This window comes from Apteryx mantelli, chromosome Z (assembly GCF_036417845.1).
Source record: "Apteryx mantelli isolate bAptMan1 chromosome Z, bAptMan1.hap1, whole genome shotgun sequence".
Lineage (NCBI taxonomy): Eukaryota > Metazoa > Chordata > Aves > Apterygiformes > Apterygidae > Apteryx > Apteryx mantelli.
This window is the reverse complement of record NC_090020.1, coordinates 82,468,578-82,486,688: the sequence shown is the minus strand read 5'-3', so window position 1 is coordinate 82,486,688 and position 18,111 is coordinate 82,468,578. Positions and strand designations below refer to the sequence as shown.

The following is an 18,111-nucleotide window of genomic DNA, read 5'->3' as shown; positions in this document are numbered from 1 at the left end:
TCCCTCCCCAAAAACCTCTGCAACAGTCCACGGAGAGGAATGGCTTATCCATGAATCCTGATGGAGCCTGGACAGCCAGGTGAGGGGAACTCAGGGCATGTGCTAAAATCAAGTGTCGCATGCTTGGGGAGCTTCTAAAACAGAAGAAAATTAGGGTAAGGTGGTAGCTTTTTAGAGAATGAAAAGCTTGTACCTTGCCAAGGACTTTGGTCTCTCCCAAGATTATTCTCATTTTCCTCCAGGCTTATATCATTTGTCCTACAGAAGAGCCAAGAAGGGACTCTAGGTTTCTGAAGCCCTCAGCTAGCATCCTATTTCCTTAGTCTTCTGCACTGCAGCTACTTGTTATGTCTAAGTTTATTACTGCTCTTTGGAGGGCTATGTATTTATTTACACATTGTCCAGTATAATGAAACCATGATCCAGGCTAAGTGTTTTAAAAGAACTAAAATTATGCAAACGGTAACAGAAAAAATGATGGAAGTCTGTATGAAATTGGAGGAAAAAGTGTATCTTCTCTGAGTGTTGGTTCCTTCTTTACAAGCTCTGTTGTACTGTGTAATTCTGTGCTAGGTTCGGAGTATGTTCGTCACTTGATACAACATAATCTGAACAAAGAGCTATTTAACAAGCATTTTCTCTTTATCTTCTTACTTACATGTAGCAAAAAAACAGCAAGTGAGCCATTTAAATAAATTATGTTCCTTCCCTTTAATTGAATTTACTGGTTTCAATATAATTGCAGACTCAGGACCATTGTTTAATTTCAGGATTTAGTAAGTGTTGTCAGAGCCCTTGTAGATCTCCCTAAGGGATGCACATGAGGCTGATGAACTGATTCCTGGGTTCACTTGTGCCATGTGGTCTTAAACTTCATTTACCCCAGATCAGTCTGTTTCTTCCCTTGACTTATGTGGCCCATCTCTGAACATCTTGATGGGTTATACCTGTAGGAAAATATTGCCCTGTGTATGCAGCCCCCTTATACCTCCAGGCTCATTGCTAGCCTCTTACTCTTCCCTGTAGCTTCTGTTTCTCTTGCACAGAAGCAGAAGAGGACAGGATCTACAAGGATTCAGCTAGTACGCTGTCTCCAAATACATCTACATGATAAGGATGTCGTTTAGACCAGTTGATTTTTGTCTGGTGGAAATAACACAATAGCCATCCCCACACAGATGCTTTTCATGATTTATCAGTGCACTTGTTCACAAGCTCCTTCCTTCCCCCAAACTGTCATACATGCATTGTGCTGATCCATGGCCTTAGTTTTAGGGGGTGGTAAGAGCACCTGATATCTGTAAACTCAGCATGCTTCAGCACAGGACAGAAAGGAACAGGCTGCTGAGAGCAATAATCAGATTAATTAAGATGAATAAGAAAATATTTCAAAGACCTATTTTTGAGCTATACCAATGGATCTCTTTCATTTAAAAAAGGATATCAAATTATCATTAGTTTCTTTAGGTTTAAACATTAAAGAAATACTTGTAAAAAACATCTAGTGCCCTGATGATCAGTTAATCTTGACTCACTACCATCTATCTGGTCAATTTAGCCAGCCACTGACTCAGAAAAATAGCTACAAATTCTACTTTCTACTCTCTCCTTCCCTCTACAACATGAGCATCCTCATGTTTCCTTCAAATATCAAGGAAAAAATAAAGTATTCTCAAAGGTCATAAATTATTCCCTCAAATAACATTATGTTTCTTCCTATACAAATGTTAGTACAAATCTCACCTGCTCACAGCTATGGAAAGTAAGAATTTAATGAGATAAAATTGGAATCAACCATAACAGGTAAACTCTTTTCTTTAAGCAGCTTGAACTCAACTTGTGGGCCAGAACCAGAGAGCAACAAATCATTAGTCCTCTGCAGCAAATTTCACCAATACTAAAGAGATTTAACTAAAGATTTAAACAAGGCAAAAGGAATGTAAAGAAGGGGAAGAAATATTGAGAAGGCTGGATATGTGGAATAAATGTAGGCAAGAGGTAAGGAGTAAACATTTGAGTACTGAAGGACAATGGCACACCATAAAGATTCATATACGTCATGGTCCCTCTATTATTAGATCCAATTTAATTTTTTAGATAAACTATGACAGAAGGTACAACTCTAAAGTCTGTTTGTAAGCTATATATGTATGCTTGTTGAACAGCAAAGTTCAAAATCTCCATGCCGACGTCAACCCAGGTACACCTTTGTGAAGAGGTATTAGTTTAGATAACAACAACACAGTCAGACTGCATGACTCTGTCCCTTAGGTGAAATAATTAAATGCATAATCATACTGTTTCTGATTTCAGAGCTAGCTCTCTTGATGCATAGCCTGGGGTCATTTCACCAGGCTCTCTATGCAGATAAATAGATCATATTGTGTTTATGTGTTATCCGTTGCACTGGAATTATTTAGATCTGATAGGAAATCACAACCTTTTAACTAAGAGTCTAGAAATGCAGCTGGTGCAGGTCAGAGCTTATAACTACAGTAAGCATTTAATGTAACAGTAAAAGAGGTTAACAAACATCTAAGAGAGTTTGAAGGAAAGAGGGAGATCTGTATTCCCCAAGCAACCTACTAAAACCAAAACCAGTTTTGCACTGGGAATTTCTATGTACCTTACATTTCATCGTGTACTCACGGTGGGTCAATCACCTTCGGACCTCTTGATATCTCTGCAGCAGGATTGAGCTCTCAGGACAGGTTTTGTCTTAGTCTTGAGTCTGCTGCCGGGTCACCAGCTCCTAAAATGAACAGAAGTTGCGACTTCAGTGTTAGCAAGAACAGAATTTGATCCTAACCTGGGTAAAATTTTCATGAGTCCTGCAGTTCAGAGACAAAACCATCCACCACATTTATTGCAGTTCTTGATTATTGCTATTTTTTTATACACAGTGTTTTGTTCAGCTTATTAAATCTGTACATTTAAGTGATTCTTCTCTATACAGAAGTGAATATTCCCTTCCTTCATTTCCTATGAGATAATCCCATATCTTCCCTGCGGTTTAACTTCCTGAAAACACCACAGGAATATATAACTGGTAACATGTGGTGCCACACAATAATAACTTTTACCAAATAATTGAACTAAAAAGACATCTCAAAAATCCAAAGAGCTGTTTAACAAAGTGAACCCGTTAGGAAATAACTACGAATTAACAACACCTTGTTTTAGTGGTTTAAAGTCAGAATCAGCTACTGTAACTATTGTTGCTGCTGTTGAAGACAATGTGCAATTATTTCCCAAGTGGAACATACTTGAGAAATCCAGGAAATCAGAAGGTGTGATGAAGGTCTACAAGCAGGTATGCATAAAAAGAAAAGGAAGAAAGGATATCCACCAAAAACATAGAGTTACCTAGAAAATCTACCCTCTGCTGTTGTAATCTTAAACACGTAATCCAGCACTACTGGCAGTGTTCAGCAAGTTGGCTGCTATCATCTTACCTTTTTTTCATGGAAGCAGTGGATAGATGCGTCTTTTGAGTCAGGATCTCAGTGCTGATTTGTGCTCCTTCCAAGTCCTTTTTTTGTAAAGATTTAAGAATAAGCTTTTTGAATAAAAGGAGTGCTGATTCCCTCTTTCTCTCCTTATTAGCCGCTATTCTGCACCCACTAGTGCTGAAGGTAGTCCCCTGCCAAATAATTTGTTTAGATTTAAAAATCAACTTTAGACATGGTGCTGAGCTCCCAAACTCATGCTAATGAACTATTTTGATACTGCCAGTATATCAGTCAAGAATGATGTATACGTTTGCAATGAATTTTTTTTAAGCTGAGTTCTTGTTGGAACATTAACCCTGTCTCCAGCTACAAAATAAGACTTTTGCTTTTCTTGCATCAAGTATTTTCACGTAATTACATATCCCTCTCTCATCAGCGACAGGTCTTTTCTGAAAAAGGTTCCTGCCATGACCATCCTTTGGAATGATCTCTGTATGAATTTGCAAGCAGAATGCAGGGTTAACTGTTGTTTTCTAATTAATTCAGAAGATCTGATAGTTTTTCACAGATATTGGATATACTGATGTCTCAACTGACCCTGACTGAATATATCTTCTCTTATCAGCTCTGGATCATGAGCAGTCCCAGCTCTTTCTCTAAAGCTTGAAAGAAGGACTACTTGGAAATCCCAGACAGAAAACAGGAATAAGCCAAGGACCCATGGATAAAAGCATGGAAAATATGGGATCACAGAGATGGGACTGCAATAGCAGAGTCTATTAGGTCACATTTTTACTGGTGAGTTAGAACAAAAACAGAGAGAGGAGAATCCGTACCAGTCTCTCGGTGCGGTTGGATTTTATCCTCCTTTATCCAAAGACTAACACATTGTAATGTCACTGCATGAGAAACAACTCTATATGCCTTGTTTGACCTGGGGGTCCCATTTTCTGCTTTTGCAAACATACCCTAGCAAGATATTAATGCTGTGGTTGACGGCTGGATACTGTGTGGTTGGCATCCAGCTAGGTCTTGTTCCAGAATTTCCTCCTCCCCTTTCTCAGTCCTTCTGATGTATTAAAGTCTGGATTCTTATTCCAAATCATCAGACCATATCATTTAACAATGTTTGGCAAGTTTTATTTATTAAATATTTTCCAACAAAAGCCTGTAAGGCAACAGAAAAGTAAAGCGTAAAATACATTTGACTTAATTGGCAGCAGCAGACTGCATGCGTCAGAAGGAATTAACCTCCAATAAAGCAGGATGTGCAGGAAACACAATGTACTAGTTTGATATGGTCTTTCAAAGCTACCATTTCCTGGAACAGAGGCAGAAACACAGGTTGGCTACGACTGGAAAAGGCCTTTGGATTTACATGTGCATGCAGTGACTCTCAGAAGCTCCCACACATGCACATCTAGAAGTCCAGCATGAAGGAATTTGAGAGTCTGCTGCCATGTCAGGGATTTCGTGCTCCTTTTCCCCTTCAGTGTTCAGATCCAAGGCAGATGAAGCAAAACTTCTCTCCTTCGCCTCCAGCGATTCACTTGCAACCTCTTTGCCCAGTCTGTGATCTGAATATCAAAGCAGTCAAACCAGACAGCAAGAGTTGTTCAGATACTCTTATCAGTGAAGGTATAAATGACTAATCCAGAATTACATAGCATCGCATAGCTGGTATCTTCAGAAACCCACCCAATGCGGATGAACAGAAGTGCATGAGAACTATTTATGGGAGGTTTAACAAAGAAAGGATTTCATGTTATTTTTCAGGTAATGAAGGATGGGCAGAAACATATACCTGCAGCAAAGAAGGACAAAGAAACCCTCGCTCTGGTTTAAGGATTCATTTTTACTCTGCTGTGTAAACGACATGGCCTCATTTTTCACGATTAAAAGAAATAAAGAAAGAAGCTGACTTGGAGAAAATGTGTTGTCGTGAAAGTCATGATAAGGATGTTCTCTTATATGAATTGCGCCTTTCCCACAAAGGTTTCACAGCCTTTTGGCAATGTTAGCGACTATTCCTGCAATGCATGCAAGCTCTGCTAATGGTAAACTGAGGCCTGGGGCTAAGTCTACTCTGTGCAATTGTTTAGAACAGGAGCAGATCAATTGCTATTTTCACTGAAAAAAATAATTAAACTTCAGTTTGTCTGACTGGGGCTGGGTTTTGGAATTGGAAGTCAGGTAAAAACCCACTCTTTTAACAGCAATTAACCATCTACTTTGTTTTAAGATGTTTAAATTTTATTGAAGTCAGTGGGACTAAACCAAAGGTTAAATGCAAGATCTTGTTTATATTATGTGCTGAACTGACATCAGCGTGCGTGAACGTGATTTTGTGATTTGGACCACAGAGGTGCTACGCATTCTTGCTTCCCTTTTTTTCAGGAAGAAGCAAAGTCACTCTTTGCTGATAGGATCTGGTCCCTCAGGGTCACCCTGACAAACCTGGAGATATCATTCTTGTCAACCACTGTTTAAAAACAAAACAAAGCAAAAAAACCTTCTTGTGGTATCCAGAGTAAAATCCTACCAGCTGACTTCAAGTCAGATTATCTGCAGTTTGACAAAAGTCACCAAGATCCACGTTTTGGAAAGCTTGTCTCCAACAGTCCCTTCAGCCATGGAGATCCACGGCCACTTTTTAAATATTCAGACAATACAGCTGTGCATGGTACCTCAAAATGGAGGTTTGCAATAGGACTGTCCAACTTGGAGGGTCTGAGCCTCATTTTCTTGGTGTTTCAGTTGCCTCCTCTGAGGAGTGAGATTGAGCAGTGGTTTGTTCCTGGGCACGAGTACCTGGCATCCTTGGGAGAAAGTACGTTGCAGAGACTCATAGTAGGTGGGAGTATCTGACCTTAAGATACTCAGTGCTGATGGTCACTCAGCATAAATTGTCCACAGGAAGTTATGGGATCAACAGCAGCTGAAAAGTATCTTAATGACTTTGAAGTAAATTAAGCAAAGACCACTTACATCAGAGGGGGCATCTCCTTGAACCCCTGTCTTTGTGAGCAGAGCTCTGTACAACTGTGTCTTCACTCTCAAACCTTTGCTGTCATTTGCTAAACCTTGACCAGTATTTTGGTGAGCTTCTGAGTGCCAAAAACTCAAAGAAAGTTTTGGTTTTTTTTCTTGCAGTAACTATCTATTTATCTGCAGCATAAAGAGAGAGAACTGAGGACTAATGTTCACTAACTATGCCCTGATGGTAGCTGTTTAATGAGGATAATTAATGAGTGATGTGTTAGCTTAGAAAGCAAGCAATAAAGTCACAGTAAGCAAGCAGGCTGCCTCTTCTGTCTTCTGTCGCAAGCTCCTTTTTTATGCTCTCTCCATGACCTAAATCTTCATAACCTCCAGTCTCTCCCGCTCCCTCCCTTCAGTGAATGTCCTTTTGTGTTTCTGAGCTCACTGCTTCCCCTTCAAGTGTGCTGCTTTTTTTTTTTTTTGCTGTCTTCCAGAAAACTAAGCAGTGCCCTCCTTTGTCATTATCTTCATTACAGCTCTGCCACATCATCATTTGCTTCCTTCAGAGATCACTTTTCATCCCGTTTCTAATTGTGTTCTTGCCATGCTCTGAAAATGCTCACCCACAGATGCTCTTCATGTGCTCTCTTCCTTGCTTTTACCTTGCAGTGGCTTTCACAGTTTGTCCTTTCTTATTAATTTTCTGCTTGAAATACTCGTTCTTTCAGTATATAAACAGAATATTGGGCAAGGCAACCAGAAGAGGCATTTGAGTTCACAAATAGTATTGTGGCATGCTAAATCAAGGAGATGCTGCAGGGAATTTTGTTCCCTTTGAGTCAGTGACAAAAATTCTATTGATTTAATTGGAGCATTATTTACCAATAACGTTGTAGGGAGAGTTAAAGAACTGCTAGATATGAGCATGTAGGAGAGTGTAATGGAGACACGCAAGAAGCTTTTTCATGTTTTTCAAAGATACTCAAGGCTGACCAAAAAATTATATTTGTGATTTTTCCCCTTATCTGGGGCAGGTCACCAGGAAAAGGAAAGCGAGATGATAGGGTCCCTGGTGTGTGCGTTGCATCTCAGACTGGAGGAGATCCAGAAGGAGATAAATCCCTCCAGCCAAACAGATGCCACACAAACCACATCTATTTCAAGCACTGCAAAAGAAATACCGTGCTTCCTATATATTTGGATTTTGCAGGGCTGATGTGCTCCATGTTAACTAGGACTTGGTGAAAATTATTTTTCAAATTTTTTTTGAAGCACAACAGTGTCCAGAAAGGGAGCAAATCATAAATATCTTGTCACTCTGCACAAAACTATGTCTCCTCTTTCTTCCAAGGACTTTCCACATCTTCTCCCCTCTTTTTTTAACCACAGCTTTGATATAACCATAGTGATCTGACTACCAGTGCTGCTGAACCAGTCTTCTAATTTTTAGTAAGGGGCTATATTCTCCATAAGACGTTTCTTACAGGCAACAAACAACAGTAGTTTGTATTACATCATATTACTAGCGGCACTCCCAAGCCGCTTTGGATTGAATAGTTTCCATGAAGAAAATGAAAACAGATCCTTTCCCATTACAAGCTGGTTTAACACATTTGAAACCAACAGTGCTGATCTGTATAAGCTGAGAACGTGATCCAGTGGGTCTTGCTCAGTGTTACAGGGAAAGTTAATCATAGTAATGAAATGACTTACGATTACACTAGCATTTTATTAAACTCCTCTTACAGCTACTGTGCTGCTTGCATGCCAGTTATTCCTGCAGCTCACAATAAAAAATGCATAGATCATTTGATATGCCACACTTCACTGTGATTTCTGCACTCCCTACTAGCCCTCAAACCTCCACGTTAGCGTGATGTTGTGGTTCATTAATTACCCATATAAGGCCAAAAGTATATTTTCTTAGATTGATGTCTATATAGCGAGAGCTTGCTATGTACTGAAAGACCTTGAATAGGGTCTGTCACTGATCCCCTGAAAGTCAATGGAGTTTTTTTCTACTGAGCTTGTAGCAGTGGGATTGGTCTAAAATTGTGTGTATGCTTGGTTTTACAGAATACAAAATAATGCTATCATGAGCTCACAGACCTTGCATATGTGCTGCAAGAATCTCCACCAGCTGAACTTCCCTTGACACAAACTGAATCCAACACATTTGGACAGATGTCACAAGAAGAGCAGGGGATGGTCACTACGATGGGCTGAGCTCAGGGCATGTCACTGGGAGCTGAGAATGAATTAAGGTCACCTCGGTCAGACTGCTTATCCCAGCACACGAACAGCAGGTACTATCAAGAATGAATTAAGAACATACCTTGAATGAACGGATACTGCTGATTTCCTTATCTGTACCTTGAGGGTGGAGTTCAAAATTCCCTCCTGCGTTCAAACTCTGACAATATGAAGGATGACCAAAGATGGTTTAAACAGAGCGTCACTATTTCTGTGAGCAAAGAATCCCCAGAAAAAAAGGGTGACAATCAAAAAAGAACATTATTTCTGATGGCGGTTGTTTCTGACACACATGATGTTTTAAATTATTTTCAATTATTTCAGGCAGAGGAGATTAATAATGAAAATATTCTAAGTAAATTTGGAAAGCACTAAACACATGCAAAATGAGACATGACTAAACCTCATTCAACAATGAGTACCTAAAAAAGTGACAACCTACCAGAGCTTGTGGTTTTTCTAGGCTTTTTTATTTTTGGTCATTATCTAAGATTTTGAAAGCTTTTTCTAGGAGGTGATGTAATCCATAGGAGGAGACAATACTGGGGTAGCTACCTGGGACAAAAGAGCTGCACAGAAAGATCCTAGTGAGAGCCAGACTTAACTCTGAGAAAGCAAATGGGGCTGCTGAACAGGCTTCTCCTGGCCCAGAAGGAGGCCAGTGAGGAGTATGGTGCTCTGACACCATAAGTGGTGTCAGCAAGGTGGTGAAAAGAAAGTGCAGAGGCAAGAAAGCATGAAAAACTCAAGGATGGAGTCCCTCACCCCTAGCAAGATGACATGAACCCAGCACTTGCAGCTGTGCGGGTCATGGGCAACAACAGAAAGCAACTTGGCATCCAGCAAGGACAAGAAGACAACGGAGGGAAGACTCCATCCACCCTCTGCCTGTGGTACAGCCACTCAGGGCAGGACACCGTAGGGTGGGTGCAACACCTGACTTTTTCACTGGAAAAGGGAACTCATTTTTCTTCTGCTCTCCACATGTTGTTCCACCATCCCTGCAAGATGACTGCACAAAAGTATAGCGGTGTTCAGCGACTGCAGGAGGCAAATGCCAGTAAAGACTTGACTGAAGGGGAGACTTCAGTCCTCAGATGCTACAAAGGCAAGCATGAAACTTGACAGTTCACAGATGCTTCCAAGGAAGTCTTACTGCAGGTCGTTTACAAAACTGTGATTAGAATCAGAGACTGATAAAAACAATGAGCAAAGATGTCAGTGCTCTTGCAAGCTGTTGTCAAACTCTGGGGCTATGCACAAGTTTAAAAAGAGAAGAGAAAGCAAAAGCCCTGTTAGATTTGAGATCTTTGGAGGTGCTCCACTCAGCAGTGGATGGACCTAATTTTGGGGGGAAGCAATAGCTGTGAACAACAGCAGAATCACAGGAGTCGTCCCTGTGGTTGGATGAGTTTGTCCCATCAAGTCAACCCATACCACAGAGCTGCAGAAGGGAAGAGCAGGAAAGGACACTAAGCCATCTATCTCTCTGACTTTTCCAAGGAATGGGTTTTACTTTCCACACGAACGTTACTGAGCCATCAGGCACATTGGCCGAGCCTCTGTGAGGAGGAGAAGGAGGAGGAGGAGCAGGAAGAGGAAGAGGAGAAGGAGGAGGAAATCTGATGTTGCTGGGGAGTAATCCTCAGGTGAGGCTGAGTCCAATGGTGAGGCCGACTGTGTGAGTGCAGCTGACCACTCTCAGTAGCTCATTGGAAAAGAAACTTCATCAACACTATGCTATGAGCAACTCCCCGTCCCAAAGACAGAGTGGGAGATTTCACAGACTGGAAAATCCTCCTCAGCCTCCGGTCCTTTATCTCTGGTGCCCCATGAGGGGTGAGTTGGGTCCTGTCACCCCCCACATCCATAACCCAGTTCCTGAGACCTCCTTCCCTGAAGGGATCTGGAGAGGATGCCCCACCACTTCTGGAGCGGAGATCCCACCTGTGCAGTGGTTACCACCACCCAGGTGTCCAGGGATGCAATTTGGACCATAGATCTTTCCGCTTGTGTAGTAACACGCGCAGGCTCAAAGTGTGAAGCCCCCTTTTGTCTATGAGGCCCACAACACAGTCCATTTTTAACTTTTAAGGATATTCTGGGAAAAAGAAAAGGGGAAAAAAAGAAAAAAGAACAGAACCAAAGCATGTTTTTCTCCATTACCATAAAGACGGCTTGTGAATGCATGGTATTAGTATCCCAAAAGCTATTAAACTTCTTAGTGATGGGAAACAGATGGAAAATAAGACAAAAGAATTCACAACTCATGTTAGACTGAATTGAATTCCTTTAATTTCACACAATGAATAACATATGAATAGGATTAACTTTTTTTTTTTTCTTTTTTTTTTTTAGTTAAGTGCTCTATACTGTGCTAACCTGATTTGGTAGCGAAAAGACTGAGCTTTGTTTTAGAAAAAAATGTTTAAAAACCAACATCTAAGATCATGAAGGAGCATGACATTAAAGCATGCCAGATGTATCTAAGCCTCAAAGAACATCAAGTCCATATCCATTTTTAAATGTACAAAAATGCTTCATGAATAAAAACTGTTACAAAAAGAACATTTCAAACAATGTACAAGTTTTTTTTCTTGCCTCTATATTCAATAAAATACAAATACATTTTTTTGCTCTAAAATATGTTTACATACAATCAAAGTAGAACATGCAAATTACACTTTAAAAAAGGCTTTTAAAAACCACTTATGAATACAAACTAAAAATTAGCCAGCACGACTTATAGAACAATCTTGTGCCCCATTCGTTTGATTTTTTTTAATTTTTTTGAAATACAGTATATACATATTTAACACTTCATGTGCATTTATTCTTTAAGAAATAGCTTAAAAAAATAAAGAAAAAGAAAAGTAAAACAAACCAACATGGGGTTGAACTGCTTCCCCATGTTGTCCAATTGGCAGCTCTTTTCGTGTTTTTACATTTTTTTTTCTTTTTCTTTTTTTTCTACGTAGTGTTTTATACAACCTAGGCAGGCATCTTAAGGAGATCTCAAATATGTGTCCTCTGTTGAAATGTGCTTCTAATTGTCTCAGAACTGCTGCACCCCAGTTTTTGGATGATATGGAAGGAAGAGGCATTGCAAGGGCATGATGTTTTCCTTAATCCAGAAAACCATCCCGTTTCTTTCTTTTTCCTGTTTTTTTTTTTTTTCCCCAGGATACTACTTAAGTGTGCTTAAGTGCAGTCCTGAAGCAGGGCCTGTGAAAATAAGAGTCGGGGGGAATCCTTGCGGATGGAATGACAGTTACTGTTCATCGGTTGTATTGCTGTAGCGCTTAGAAGCCCAGGGATGAACCAGCACTTCAGTGTACCGGACGCTAGCCAAAAAAATGCGACAACACAAACAGAATATTCTACACGAATGGTCCAAAGCATTGCTGTAAAACGGAGCGGGACGGGCCGTGCTGTAGTAGCCAATTGCTATTACCCCTTGCATTTTTTTCTTTTTTTTTTTCTGACAGCTACCCAAAAACATGCAAGGTGCTTCACAGAAAATTTAATAATTCAGGGCTCAAGAAACTGGCAGTAGGAAGCTATTGGAGACATAAGCGTTTCTTTTTTCCTCTCTCCCCGCGCACTTGTCCCCTTCTTTCTGTTTTATGCCGGGCTGAAGAATATAAGACCCACGGAGAGGATGCAAACCCATGGCCTCAGTTCACGTGGCTCAGAGCCACCGGATTTTGTTTTGCCTTTTCTTTGAAGAATGCTAAGATGGGCGTTAATCTGTGACACGCCAGAGAGGTTTGAAAAGTCTTTTTGGTCTTAATAAGCAAATAGGGCTCTCATCCCGGTTTTATACAGTTCTTGGAAATGGATGGAGAGAATTTAGAGAGTTCCTCAGTAAATCTTCCTAGTAGTAGGGGGAAAAAAAAAATCAAAAAAGCTCATTACTGGAATATTGTTGGGTAATAAACTGCAGGAGTGGGATTTTAGCCCTAAGCCCTAAAACTAAATCCGTTATGATCTGCATGTAGTACATCGCCTTATAATATTATTCTGTCAGCAACTTGCTTATCATATTTATAGACTAGGCAACATGCAGCACACAAATTCTGAGTGCCATCTAACAGTATTTTCAGCCTGCTTTCATCCAAATTAACGAGCTAATCTGCCTGTCAGCCAGATGGGGACGCGCAGCCAAGCCATCGGCGCCCGTATCCAGCCCTTCCCGGCGCCCTGTAGGGTCTGGCACGTCTTGAAGCCCCGACGGGCGTCCAGCGAGAGGATTTGGTCCTCGCGGACCTCGGCTCCGCTCGCTCCCCACCGAAATTTCCACGAGCGCTAGTAAGCAGATCGCTATGGAACCAGGGATGGGTTGGCATCTGGCTTAATTCCAATTTATGGACTACCTGGAATAACGCAGGCTTTTTTTTGGTGGTTTTTTTATTCCTTGCATTTAAAGAGACACTGTCAACTCCTGTCAGGCCCAAGGGAGAGATGGAAAAAAAACGTTTCTGGATAAACTAAATCTCAGTCGAACACTTTTTCAGGGAGAAGGGAGGAGGCTGAAGCGTGGTTTCCGCAGGCCTCCGACGTCAGTCAACCACGCCACACTAATTCGAGGGAACCGAGAAGCAAAACTGGTTGTAGCCGAAGGAGCAACTGACCGGTTTGTTTCTAAGCTGCGTTAATTGGAAACCAAAAAGCGCAAACGAGTATGGTGAACGATGCAAAACAAAGTGGAAAGAAGATTCTGCGATCCCTCTCGGTTTAAGGAGAGGGGGCCTCAAGATTTGTTCCAGCCTTAAAAAAAAGCATCCCCTCGCCCGGACCCCCAACCCCCAAATGCATTCACTTTCAATAAGCTAAGGTGCTATCACAGAAGAAAAATCAGCCTCTAAAAATAATGAGCTGTATGTTTACAGTGTCCCTTTAACACCATAGTCTTGATATGATTTTTTTTTTGTAAATAAATAACAGAATAGAAATGCAATATTTTTTTGTGGGGACTTTTTTTGTTGTCTTTTTTTTTTTTTTTTTTAGTGTCGTGCTATTTTAAGTTTCCTTGGCAATAAGCCAGTTCAAAGATTTCTCAAAAAAGGGAATAACAGTTGGCTTGTGAATCATTAAATAACTCCACTCCCCGCTCCCTCGCTGGAATTTTCCCTCCCCCCCTCCCATTTTAATATCCATCTTGCCATGCCAGGTGTTGGGAGTACTGAAGGTCTTGAAAAAGAAATAAAATAAAGTTGAAAGTACCTATTTCAAATTTCAACAACTGACTTTTTAAAAAAGCTTTGTTACTGCAATGGAACAGCTTCACGTTCAGTCTTTGTTTTAGTTAAACATTTTAATTGGGCTGTGGAAATGGAGCTTGGGTGTTTTACCCAAGTTAAAACAATGGCTAACGTACAACTCGAATGAGAAACGTACAGTTTGAACTGACCATTTAAAGAGACGATTTGTCACACACAGTTTGCATCCATGCAGACTGAGAGCTTTATAATTACATTATGTACAAAAAAAAAAAAAAAAAATTTTTTTTTTAGTTTATTAAGGCAACCACAACTTGGAGAACATGTCCAAAGTGGCATTAATACAATTGCAGTGGTGATACCCTTTGAACATTTTTATTTTTATTTTTCAGATAAGAACACTTATTCCTTTTCTTTTTTAAGAAATAATTGCCAAGAATGAACCTATTTTCCATAGGGTTTTGTTTTCTATTTTTTCAAAACAATCTACTTTAACTATTTTCTTTAAAAGAACATATCAAGGCATTGCTACCCAATGCAAACAATTCAGATCCTGGATTTCCCATCAATTTCACTGGGAATTGCAGGTGGTAAGAACTGGTAGGTTTGGGCCCTGTCTTTTTACTCTATTATTTTCTGTCCTATTTTTTTCTTTTCTCTTTTTTATTTTTTTTTGGTGATTTTGTCCATGTTTGCTATAACTCTATTCCCCAGAAGTGCCCTGCTGTTCTCTACTCATATGTACCGAGCATCAAAACAACTTGGTTGACGGATGACCCCTTTTTCACATGCCATTGAAAATGCCAAGTTGTTTCACAGAAACATGCTATCATAATTGAATATCCATGTACACCTTATTTTAAATGCTATGATATTCCATCGATCCTTGGGATAGCACTCGGAATGAGTGTGTGCGCATGTAAGGCTCTACTTTTCTATTGCCTATATTGCAGCTAGTTGTAACTAGGCAAGTAAATGAGAAAAAAAAAATATATAGCTCTAGCAGGAGTCAGGCGTTTTGGGTTATGCTGCCCCAAAGCCTGGTAGGTATATAAAACTGAAAAAAAAAAAAAAAAGAAAAGAATTCAAACATCTTATAACCAAGATCACAGTTGAGAAAATTACATTTTTTTGTTGTTTTTTTTCTCCTTTTTTTACAGTGACTTCTACTATGGTATGGTTACTCTTAGTTTCACCTGGCCCACCAAAACAGAATCGGAGTCGAGCGTGCAGCTCTAACGACAGTGTTCAGCTTACTGCGCGGATGACCTCCCGCTTCAGGGTACGGTATGAGAACAGCAATGCTGAGATGCGGATTAGTTTTTGGAAATTCGGCAAAGTAGACGGTCTCGCTAACTTTGACGGCCTCCCCGCCCTCCGTGTCCCCACCCGTCCAACCCCCACCCTCGCCCCGTCCCCCTTTTTCCTCGGGGCTGGTGCCAAAGCTGATGAAGAGGAAGATGCGAATCACTGCTGGCCAGCTCTCCGCCGAGGGTTTTCGGCTGCCGTGCTACTGGAGAGAGGAGTGAGTCCGATGCTGCCGCGGGTGCCGAGCGGACCTCGCACCTTCAGTCCTGGAGCGCCCCACGCTCGACGGGGTGCCTCGGCGTTAGGGAAGGCCTTCGCTCTCGCTCCCTCTGCCTTTCCGATGCCGTTTCACCTTCACGTCCTCCTCCTCCTCCTGCGGCGACTTGCTTTTCCTCTTCCCGACTCGCGGCGTCCGAGGCGGAGGGAGGGGAGGAGGAGGAGGGGGAGGCGGGAGAGGAGGCGGCGGAGGTGGCGTCTCTCGAGCCATGTGTATGACAGCCTCGATGGTGGCCATGATTGTATCTTGGGTGGCTGCTTGTTCCAATAGTAAAGGATTCAGTGTAGGTCTCTGACCTCTCTTGCTGGGAAGGTCAATGCATTTTTCCAGAACGGGCATTTGGTCTCTGGAGTCTTCGTCGAATGAGAGAGGTTGCTTCCGGGGACGCCCTCTCCTTTTCTTGACGAAGTTATTGCCTGTCTTTGATTGTCTCTGCAGCCGCTTGGCTTTCAGGATTTTGTTCACATGATCCAGGTTCTTCTTCGTGGACAGGATCTTGGTGTAGTTGCACATCTTGCGCACCTCACACTGGATTGCTTCGATTTCACGGCGCTTGAACCTTTTTTTCAGCGGTGGGCTGGCTGTTGGGAGACAAGGGCAGAAACAGGAATGGATCAGACAAAACTGAATGGAAACCATCCTTCTCCTGCTTTTAGTACCATCAAGACTAGATGCTTTTAAGTCTAGTAGGCTGAATATGACTATTAAGACTGAGGAAGCAATGGCTGTGAGAGAGAACTCTGCATCGAAAAGCAATTAAAAAAATGAAAAGATTATTTACTACAGTGACAGCCCCAGAAGAATTGCTGTTACCTCCTTTTTTACTAGCCTAGATGAAAACACTTACAACTTTGACTATTAAACAGTCCTCAGAGATCTCTCTGCAGCTCTCTCCTCTTCTAAAGCAACAGAATTTTTCTGCGGCAACGTTTTTATTATGGGTTTCCTTCAACCTCACCGCCTCATTTCTAAACCTCTAGTGGGAGGGAAGAAAGGGCTGCTTAATATAGGTGTCATATTGGCTTACCAGACCAGCTATTAAACTTTGTATACCCCAAATATAGACTCCGGACATCCTCCCCTTGGTCTTTAATGCTCAAATCGGATGTCGGTTAGTATAAAAAGGTTTTGTTACTGAAACGAGCGGACACAGACAAGCTCCGTGGCTCACCTCACCTGTGGCAAATTCATTGCCCCTGCTTGGGTTTCTTTAATAACATCTCCGCAGATACTAGCTGAAACTACTCAGTCATATAATTGACTTTAATGGCCTCCAAAGCAAGCTTACTCCTGATTCAGATCACTGTAGTCAAGATCTGAATGAAGTCCAAAGCAGTTGAGTCTTCTGCCAAGGTCACGTTGTGAGTCATTGTCAGAACTGGAAAGAGAACCCAGCATTCCTTGGCTCCTGGTGCTTTGCTTAGGACACGAGACCTTGCTTGTTTTTCTTAAATTGTTTAATTGTTCTTTACTGAACGTGGCATCTGTTCAGAGTTCAGAATCTGCGCACGGATTAGAAGTAACTACCCCTTTGTGAGAGAAACAGACTATATTAATTCTGCTATTGCAATAAGTGGTGCTCCCTTTCACTCCTAACATATCCGTTCTGCACTGCTGGAAAAGAAATGATGGAGTTCAGAATTTCTTTTCAGTAAAGAATAAAACATCCCACTAAATTAACCTCAGCCCACATCTACTTGCAAACTTAATTTACACCTGACTGTCAAGCAGTCATTTGGGTTTGAAATCCTTGAAGTTTCCAGAGCAGCCAAGATTTCGAGAAAGGTTCATTTGGGGGTTATCACGCCCTTCATGGCTAACAGCCCAATCTTCTAGCAGTAGTTTAAAATAAAGTTGCTATTGTAGCATTTTCTGTAGATAACCAGGAGCTGTCAAGTGGCAGAATCTCTCCTTGCTCACTATGGGATATGACAGTTTCAGCATACAAACCTCATTCACTGTCCTCCCCTTTTAGAGAACATAAATTATTGGCTCTTATACTACCATGTTGCTTGGATTCAGCAAAGAGCTTGCGTAAACAAACCCAAGTTACAATGCAAGAAGTAGGAGTGAGTCATAAACAAAACACAGACATATGCTCTCTTATAAATAAAGACCTGGATGGCCAACTTCCCAAAGTCTGGTTTTCATTAATTACAAAACAAAATACATTTTCCATATGTAACCCACTCCCCATACCAAAAAGAAAAATAAAACCCATTTACAGTTTGTGATTCACAGAGGACAAAAGAAAAGAGGAATGCAGTCATTTTGGTACCAAAGAAAAAGAGAAAGGAAATGAAATATCGAAATTGCTAGGGAGAATCTAATTAGTTGCACAAAACTCCTCTCAAGTAGGTCACCCCTAAAAAGTGTGGATTTAAGAGCCCTAAGGGCAAGTGGCAGCGAGTGAGTTATTTCTCAGTCACCTGATCAAAAAGGTTAGATCCCTGTCACACAAAACAATTACTCTCATCCGGCCTCACTGGTGATTGACATATATTTTCCCAATATTTCCAGCTCTAAGCATTCACTCCTTTGAGTCACGACTCCCCCCACCCTTCCCCAGTCCTAAGAGTGGCTTCAGGTCATGAGATTTTAAGAAATCAAATATTTT

At 41.1% G+C, this 18,111-nt stretch overlaps 1 protein-coding gene across 3 annotated transcripts in view; it reads right to left on the bottom strand.

Annotated features, from left to right (window-relative positions):
• Window positions 1–15,330: 15,330 nt before the first annotated feature.
• SETBP1 (SET binding protein 1) overlaps window positions 15,331–18,111 on the bottom strand; it is a 259,400-nt gene continuing 256,619 nt past the window's right edge. For all 3 annotated transcript variants that reach the window (XM_067315632.1, XM_067315633.1, XM_067315634.1), the window contains exon 6: window positions 15,331–16,075. In XM_067315632.1, coding sequence (XP_067171733.1) covers window positions 15,519–16,075 — 557 coding nt within the window. In that variant the 3' untranslated portion in view covers window positions 15,331–15,518. The remainder of the gene's footprint in view (window positions 16,076–18,111) is intronic.